Below are 9,521 nucleotides of genomic sequence, written 5' to 3' on the forward strand. Positions count from 1 at the left end.
TGGGGGAGGCAGCACTAAAAGTGCCTAGGGCAGCAGAAACTCTAAATACGGCCCTGCACGTGATATTTAAATTTTTCTTTATTAATAAACTTGCAAAAATTTCTACACTCCTGTTTTTTTTAAGTCAAGATGGGGTGCAGAGTGTACATTAATGAGAAAAAAATGAACTTTTTTGAATTTACCAAATGGCTGCAATGAAACGAGTTAAAAATTTAAAGGGGTCTGAACACTTTCCCTACCCACTGTAACCCTGTTAAGTGAATAAAGTAGAAGTAGATTGTTGATCCAGCCTGTTGTCTCTGCTGTTGCATTCAGATCACCTGCATTACAGAGTCCCCTTGTCCTTGTGTAGCCAGGCCCTAAACTCAAACGCCTGGTCCATGTGCAGCCAGTGCCTAAACCAAAATCCCTGGTTTGTGCCAGGATTGTACCTGAAGCCGAACCCCAGGTCATTGTGCAGCCGGTGCCTGAACCTGCTTCCCTGGTCCGTGTATAGCTAGTGCCTGAACCCGAACGCTTGGTCCTTGTGCAGTCAGTGCCTGAACTCTGAAGCCACTCTGGCAGAACCTGTGCCAGTTCCCGAGACCTGTGGGTCTAAATGAGTACCTGTCCCCATAATGTGTATTGTCCGACCTGGTATACTAGCCTGCGAATCCAGTCCTGTCAGCGACTCCATGTCAGTGTCCGATCGGTGAGGATGCAGAAGCTGTGTAGTGTGTACGGAGCCTGAGTCCGTGTTCGTGTCTGCCTACTTGATCTCTGTGGTCAGCAGCGTCAGTACGGAGGTCTGCCTTGGAGTGGTACCTAGGGGCTACCTGCAGCTCAATTCTGACTCCACCATGTAGCAGCTTAGCAACACCCCTCCTAGGCAAGCCCAGCCACTTGGCACATTGGATGTGCGTGTGTGACTTGCTTCTGCAATTGCAATCTGAATACTGGATCAAACTCTGGCATGCTGTGATTTTTTTTTACCTGGACCAGCTATGTCCGAGGTAAAAAATCATTCATGTGCATGGCCCCATAGAAAAATATTGGTCTGGGTGCGATGTTATGTTTTTGTCGGATCGTACTCAAAACCAAAATACGATCGTCTGTATGAGCCCTAAAAGCAGGGGTCAGGAACCTTTTTGGCTAAGAGAGCCGTAAACGCCACATATTTTGAAATATAATTCCGCGAGAGCCGTACAATATGTTTAACCCCTTAAGCCCCGAGGGTGGTTTGCACGTTAATGACCGGGCCAATTTTTACAATTCTGACCACTGTCCCTTTATGAGGTTATAACTCTGGAACGCTTCAACGGATCTTGGCGATTCTGACATTGTTTTCTCGTGACATATTGTACTTCATTTTAGTAGTAACATTTATTCGATATAACTTGCGTTTATTTGTGAAAAAAACGGAAATTTGGCGAAAATTTTGAAAATTTCGAAATTTTCCAACTTTAAATTTTTATGCCCTTAAATCACAGAGATATGTCACGCAAAATACTTAATAAGTAACATTTCCCACATGTCTCCTTTACATCAGCACAATTTTGGAACCAAAATTTTTTTTTGTTAGGGAGTTATAAGGGTTCAAAGTTGACCAGCAATTTCTCATTTTTACAACACCATTTTTTTTTAGGGACCACATCTCATTTGATGTCATTTTGAGGGGTCTATATGATAGAAAATACCCAAGTGTGACACCATTCTAAAAACTGCACCCCTCAAGGTGCTCAAAACCACATTCAAGAAGTTTATTAACCCTTCAGGGGTTTCACAGGAATTTTTGGAATGTTTAAATAAAAATGAATATTTAACTTTTTTTCACACAAAATTTATTTCAGCTCCAATTTGTTTTATTTTACCAAGGGTAACAGGATAAAATGGACCCCAAACATTGTTGTACAATCTGTACTGAGTACGCTGATACCCCATATGTGGGGGTAAACCACTGTTTGGGCGCATGGCAGAGCTCGGAAGGGAAGGAGCGCCATTTGACTTTTAAATGCAAAATTGACAGGAATTGAGATGGGACACCATGTTGCGTTTGGAGAGCCACTGATGTGCCTAAACATTGAAACCCCCCACAAGTGACACCATTTTGGAAAGTAGACACCCTAAGGAACTTATCTAGATGTGTGGTGACCACTTTGACCCACCAATTGCTTCACAGAAGTTTATAATGCAGAGCCGTAAAAATAAAAAATCATATTTTTTCACAAAAATGATCTTTTCGCCCCCAATTTTTTATTTTCCCAAGAGTAAGAGAAGAAATTGAACCTCAAAAATTGTTGGCCAATTTGTCCTGAGTACGCTGATACCCCGTATATGGGTGTAAACCATTGTTTGGGCGTATGGCAGAGCTCGGAAGGGAAGGAGCGCCATTTTACTTTTCAATGCAAAATTGACTGGAATTGAGATGGGATGCCATGTTGCGTTTGGAGAGCCCCTGATGTGCCTAAACATTGAAATCCCCACAAGTGACACCATTTTGGAAAGTAGACCCCTTAAGGAACTTATCTAGAGGTGTGGTGAGCACTTTGACCCAACAAGTGCTTCACAGAAGTTTATAATGCAGAGCCGTAAAAATAAAAAATCATATTTTTTCACAAAAATAATCTTTTCGCCACCAATTTTTTATTTTCCCAAGGGTAAGAGAAGAAATTAGACCACAAAAGTTGTTGTGCAATTTGTCCTGAGTGCGACGATACCCCATATGTGGGGGTAAACCACTGTTTGGGCGCATGGCAGAGCTCGGAAGGAAAGGAGCGCCATTTGACTTTTCAATGCAAAATTGACTGGAATTGAGATGGGACGCCATGTTGCGTTTGGAGAGCCCCTGATGTGCCTAAACATTGGAACCCCTCACAAGTGACACCATTTTGAAAAGTAGACCCCTTAAGGAACTTATCTAGATGTGTGGTGAGCACTTTGACCCAACAAGTGCTTCACAGAAGTTTATAATGCAGAGCCGTAAAAATAAAAAATCTTATTTTTTCACAAAAATGATCTTTTCGCCCCCAATTTTTTATTTTCCCAAGGGTAAGAGAAGAAATTAGACCACAAAAGTTGTTGTGCAATTTGTCCTGAGTGCGACGATACCCCATATGTGGGGGTAAACCACTTTTTGGGTGCATAGCAGAGCTCGGAAGGGAAGGAGCGCCATTTGACTTTTCAATGCAAAATTGACTGGAATTAAGATGGGACGCCATGTTGGTTTGGAGAGCCCCTGATGTGCCTAAACATTAAAAACCCCCACAAGTGACACCATTTTGGAAACTAGACCCTCTAAGGAACTTATCTAGATGTGTTTTGAGAGCTTTGAACCCCCAAGTGTTTCACTACAGTTTATAACGCAGAGCCGTTAAAATAAATTTATTTTTTTTTCGCAAAAATTTTTTAGCCCCCAGTTTTGTATTTTCACAAGGGTAACATAATAAATTGGACCCCAAAAGTTGTTGTCCAATTTGTCCTGAGTACGCTGATACCCCATATGTGGGGGGGAACCACTGTTTGGGCGCATGGCAGAGCTCGGAAGGGAAGGAGCGCCATTTGGAATGCAGACTTAGATGGATTGGTCTGCAGGAGTCACGTTGCATTTGCAGAGCCCCTGATGTACCCAAACAGTACAAACCCCCCACAAGTGACCCCATATTAGAAACTAGACCTCCCATGGAACTTATCTAGATGTGTTGTGAGAACTTTGAACCCCTAAGTGTTTCACTACAGTTTATAACGCAGACCCGTGAAAATAAAAATTCTTTTTTTTTTCACAAAAATGATTTTTTAGCCCCCAGCTTTGTATTTTTTCAAGGGTAACAGAATAAATTGGACCCCAAAAGTTGTTGTTCAATTTGTCCTGAGTACGCTGATACCCCATATGTGGGGGGGAACCACTGTTTGGGCTCATGGCAGAGCTCGGAAGGGAAGGAGCGCCATTTGGAATGCAGACTTAGATGGATTGGTCTGCAGGCGTCACGTTGCATTTGCAGAGCCCCTGATGTACCCAAACAATAGAAACCACCCACAAGTGACCCCATATTGGAAACTAGACCTCCCATGGAACTTATCTAGATGTGTTGTGAAAACTTTGAACCCCCAAGTGTTTCACTACAGTTTACAACGCAGAGCCGTGAAAATAAAAATCCTTTTTTTTCCCACAAAAATGATTTTTAGCCCCCCAAATTTTTATTTTCCCAAGGATAACAAGAGAACTTGGACCCAAAAAGTTGTTGTCCAATTTGTCTCGAGTACGCTGATACCCCATATGTTGGGGTAAACCCCTGTTTGGGCGCACGGGAGAGCTCGGAAGTGAAGGAGCACTGTTTTACTTTTTCAATGCAGAATTGGCTGGAATTGAGATCGGACGCCATGTCGCGTTTGGAGAGCCCCTGATGTGTCTAAACAGTGGAAACCCCCCAATTATAAATGAAACCCTAATCCAAACGCACCACTAACCCTAATCCCAACTGTAACCCTAACCACACACCTAACCCAGACACACCCCTAATTCTAATCCCAACCCTAATCCCAACCGTAAATGTAATCCAAACCCTAACCCTAGCCCCAACCCTAGCCCTAACCCTAACCCTAACCCTAACCGGAAAATGGAAATAAATACATTTTTTTTTAATTTTATTATTTTTCCCTAAAACTAAGGGGGTGATGAAGGGGGGTTTGATTTACTTTTATAGCGAGTTTTTTAGCGGATTTTTATGATTGGCAGCCGTCACACACTAAAAGACGCTTTTTATAGCAAAAAAGTTTTTGCGTCTCCACATTTTGAGACCTATAATTTTTCCATATTTTGGTCCACAGAGTCATGTGAGGTCTTGTTTTTTGCGGGACGAGTTGACGTTTTTATCGGTTACATTTTCGGACACGTGACAGTTTTTGATCGCTTTTTATTCCGATTTTTTTGTGAGGCAGAATGACCAAAAACCAGCTATTCATGAATTTCTTTTGGGGGAGGCGTTTATACCGTTCCGCATTTAGTAAAATTGATGAAGCAGTTTTATTCTTCGGGTCAGTACGATTACAGCGATACCTCATTTATATCATTTTTTTTATGTTTTGGCGCTTTTATACGATAAAAGCTATTTTATAGAAAAAATAATTATTTTGGCATCGCTTTATTCTGCGGACTATAACTTTTTTATTTTTTTGGTTATGATGCTGTATGGCGGCTCGTTTTTTGCGGGACAAGATGATGTTTTCAGAGGTACCATGGTTATTTATATCCGTCTTTTTGATCGCGTGTTATTCCACTTTTTGTTCAGCGTTATGATAATAAAGCGTTGTTTTTTGGCTCGTTTTTTTTTTTTTTTTTCTTATGGTGTTCACTGAAGGGGTTAACTAGTGGGCCAGTTTTATAGGTCGGGTCGTTACGGACGCGGCGATACTAAATATGTGTACTTTTATTGTTTTTTTGTTTTTTTTTTATGTAAAGAAATGTATTTATGGGAATAATATTTTTTTTTTTCTGCTTTATTTAGGAATTTTTTTTTTATTTTTTTTTTTACAAGTGTGGAAATTTTTTTTTTTACTTTTTCACTTTGTCCCAGGGGGGGACATCACAGATCACCGATCTGACAGTGTGCACAGCACTCTATCAGATCGGTGATCTGACATACAGCCGGGCAGGATTAGAGCTGCAGCTGCAGCCTGATCCTGACCCGGAAGTGCTCCCTGCAGGACCCGGATGCAGCCCGGCGGCCATTTTGGATCCGGGGACTGCAGGGAGAAGACGCTCGGTACACGGTGAGCACATCACCGTGTACCGATCGTCTCAGGGAAGCCCGCAGGGAGCCCCCTCCCTGCGCGATGCTTCCCTGCACCGCCGGCACACCGCGATCATCTTTGATCGCGGTGTGCCGGGGGTTAATGTGCCGGGAGCGGTCCGTGACCACTCCTGGCACATAGTGCCGGATGTCAGCTGCGATAGGCAGCTGACACCCGGCCGCGATCGGCCGCGCTCCCCCCGTGAGCGCGGCCGATCGCATATGACGTACTATCCCGTCCATGGGAATTAAGTCCCAGGTCACCTGGACGGGATAGTACGTCATATGGGATTAAGGGGTTAAAGGGCCATTGACAGATCAATCGCTCCAATGTTCACTTAGTACAGCAAGGAATGCTCCTCCCTGCTGTATAAAGCCACAACTGGACTGAAACAATGGTAATTAGCAGTAAAAAATTAAATAAATAACTTACATTGTGAGCTTGCGATGCATGACATCAGTCCAGCAGTCTGGCTTCTTCTTTTTCCTGCGCATGACTGGAAGCTGGCATTCTTCCCACCTGATGTTGAGAGAATGCCAGCTTTGAGGCATTCGCAGAAGAAAGAAGCTGGAATGTTGGACATGTCACACAACGCATTGTCAGTTATGTCAATTGTCTATTTTATTATTTTACAGCGAATTATTGTTTAGGTCCAGCGGTGGCTTAGTGCAGCAGTGAGGAACACTCCTTTGTGTACTAAGTGACCGCTGGAGCAATTGTATCTGTCAGTGGCCCTTTTAAAAGTGTTGGTCTTACAGAAAATGAACAAAAAAGAGAGGCTCAGACCCATAGGGAACTAAAGCATTTACTACTTAAAGTGGTACATACAAGCAGGCACACCCAGCGTAATAAATAATTGAACTTTATTAAATAGTCTCACTGTACATAAAGTGCACACATTGACTTGTATTTAATTTTAAAGAACAACAAATCTCCGAACTCTTTTTTTTATAACATAATAACGTTTTAATGCTGTTGCTAACCAACGATGAATAGAATACTTCCTACCATTAATGTAACTTCTGGTGCTGCATGGATTTGCTGATGGCTTTGTAATCTGGTTCATACGTGGTGAGGTTTAGCTTCATGCAGGCGTTGAGACTTCCATCCGTTAAACGTGAACGTATGTTAGTCTTGATGTGCTTTAGATGTGAGAAAGACTGCTCGCATGCATAGGTAGAGCCAAACATTGTCAGTACAGCAATACCCACACGCTGCAGTGTTTGGTATGTGACAGGAAGTGCATTCCAAGTTTTGACAATCAGCTGGTCTGCATGTTGGAGTTGTTTCATTTCTCTCCACTTGTGTTTGCTTGCCAACTCTGCTTGCTGTCGTGCAAGTTTTTCCAAATCTTCATTAAGTGATTTAAACTTATTCACCCACATGTCTGAAGCCTTCAGGTCAGCAGCTTGTAGCTCAAAATCTCTGATGGAGACACCAGGGATATAACTCAGGTCAGTGCTGTCCAGTGCATACTCATGTGGATGAGTGATGAACTTAAAAAGACGAGTGTGCTCACGAAATTCTCCAAAGCGCGCTTTGAATGATTGCAGGAGATTGGATGTAAAGCCTGCTAGCTGCTGAATATCAAGATGTTGTGCAGGGTCATTTGCTGTGCATGCATCTTTAAACTCTCCCAGTTTTTCAAAGTGTATTAAACGACCTGTTTCAATGTCTGCGATAAACAGTTCCAGCTTATTTTCAAATGCAAACACAGCTTGTTGAAGCGATAAAACTGTATTACCAACGCCTTGCATTTTCACATTGAGCTGGTTCAGATGTTCAGTCATATCTACAAGATAGAAGAACTTCAGGAGCCACTCAGTGTTGGACAACTCAGGATGGTCAACGTTTTTCATTTCAAGAAAAGTTCGTATTTCACTCAGACAAGCTGCGAAACGGCTGAGCACCTTCCCTCTTGACAGCCAGCGCACGTTGCTGTGCAGAAGCAGACCAGGATAATTATTCCCAACTTCATCCAGGAGTGTTTTAAACTGGCGATCATTTAAAGCACGGGCAACAATAAAGTTGACCACCTGAATGACAAGTGACATCACCTCACCAAGCTGCTCACCAAACATCTGAGCACAAAGTGCCTCCTGATGTAGGATGCAGTGAAAACTAAGGATAGGTCTTTTTTCATGTTCACGAAGAAGCGCTACAAATCCTTTGTTTTTTCCTACCATGCTTGGAGCACCATCAGTACACACTGAAATAAGTTTATGCATTGGTAGATTTTTTTCTTTAGTGAACTCAGTGAATGACTTGAACAAATCATCCCCTCTTGTTGTCCCTTTCAGAGGCAAAACAGCAAGACTTTCCTCATGTAACGTGTCACCGACAGCATACCTTGCAATGATGCTGAACTGAGATATATGGCTTACGTCAGTTGATTCATCCAAAGCAAGAGAAAAGAACAGAGCTGTATTTATGTCCTTCACTTGGGATGCCTCAATCTGATTTGCCATCATGATGGCACGGTCATGAACTGTTCTTGCTGACAGAGGCATGTCTTTTATCCGTTTGATAATCTTGGCTTTATCCGGAAAATCATCAAAAAGTTCATTGGCAACATCAAGCATAAATGTTTTGGCATACTCCCCATCTGTGAATGGTTTTCCGTTTCTGACAATTGCCAAAGCACCAACAAAGCTAGCCGAATTTAAGTCACCTTGTTGGGTCCAAACTCGAAGTTGCTGCTGACTAGCTTGCACTTTGCACAGCAGCTCTTGACAGGCTTTCTTCCTGCTGTCCCCTGCAGGATATTTCGATGCAAATGAAGCATGGCGTGTGTCAAAGTGGCGCTTTATATTTGACCGCTTCATGGATGCAATTTTATCATTGCATATAAGACAAACTGGTGAACCTGCTCTCTCCACAAAGGCAAATTCGTCTGTCCACTCCTGCTGAAAAGTACGATACTCCTCATCCTTCTTTCTTTTAGCCATCTTCTTCAATAAAGGGCAGTACTGTGGGGTGAAAAGAAGGCTCTGAGTCATTATTTCTTTAATTTGTGGATTTGTCTGCAAGCAGGGCCAACTCCAGGTTTCTTTTGGTCCTTGTGCTATAGAACTTTAGTAGACCTCTAGAAGAGCTGTCTTCTTTTCGTCACGGGTTAGTCGGGTGCACAGTGGTCTATACAGCACAGCCCGCACAGTGGTCTATACAGCACAGGCCGCACAGCGGTATATCCAGCACAGCCCGCACAGTGGTCTATACAGCACAGCCCGCACAGTGGTCTATCCAACACAGCCCGCACAGTGGTCTATACAGCACAGCCGGATGGATAGACCACTGTGCGGGCTGTACGGTATATACATACCACTGTGCGGGCTGTAAAATAAAGAGGAGAAATCACGCTGCAGCCGATCACAGCTATGGGCCCCAGGGGCCCGAGCTCCTGCTGCACTGTGCCCCCGTACCTGTCCCTGGTGGTCGATGTAGTAGAAGTACTCCTTGGTTTAGGGGTCGGGGTTCTGGCCCTGGACATAATGAAGGCTCCTGCGGGGGCCCCTGAGGGCCGGGGACAGGCGGCAGAGTCGGAGCCGCAGTGCGTGACAGGACATGGCTAGGACGGCCGCGGGTCACTATGGAAACAGGTGCTGCCGCTTCCGGGCACCGCCGGAAACATGGGAACTGAAGAAAGCATCCGCACGCGATGCTTGTGTAGTGGGCATGTCAGGGGCGTGGCGGCGGATACAGAGAGCCACCCCCTGCTATGGATGGGAGGAGCCGCTCTGCAGCGTCACTGAGCC

At 43.8% G+C, this 9,521-nt stretch overlaps 1 protein-coding gene across 1 annotated transcript; it reads right to left on the reverse strand.

Annotated features, from left to right (window-relative positions):
* Positions 1-6,776: 6,776 nt before the first annotated feature.
* On the reverse strand, positions 6,777-8,714 carry LOC138652303 (protein FAM200C-like). The gene has a single exon (XM_069743109.1). It carries the CDS (start codon positions 8,712-8,714, stop codon positions 6,777-6,779), a length of 1,938 nt encoding a protein of 645 aa, XP_069599210.1.
* Between the last annotated feature and the right edge of the window lie 807 nt (positions 8,715-9,521).

This window comes from Ranitomeya imitator, chromosome 1 (genome assembly GCF_032444005.1).
Source record: "Ranitomeya imitator isolate aRanImi1 chromosome 1, aRanImi1.pri, whole genome shotgun sequence".
In the NCBI taxonomy this organism is placed as follows: domain Eukaryota; kingdom Metazoa; phylum Chordata; class Amphibia; order Anura; family Dendrobatidae; genus Ranitomeya; species Ranitomeya imitator.

Coding starts and splice junctions, on each gene's coding strand:
- LOC138652303 (XM_069743109.1), bottom strand. CDS start 8,714: ATGGCTAAAAGAAAGAAGGATGAGGAGTATCGTACTTTTCAGCAGGAG.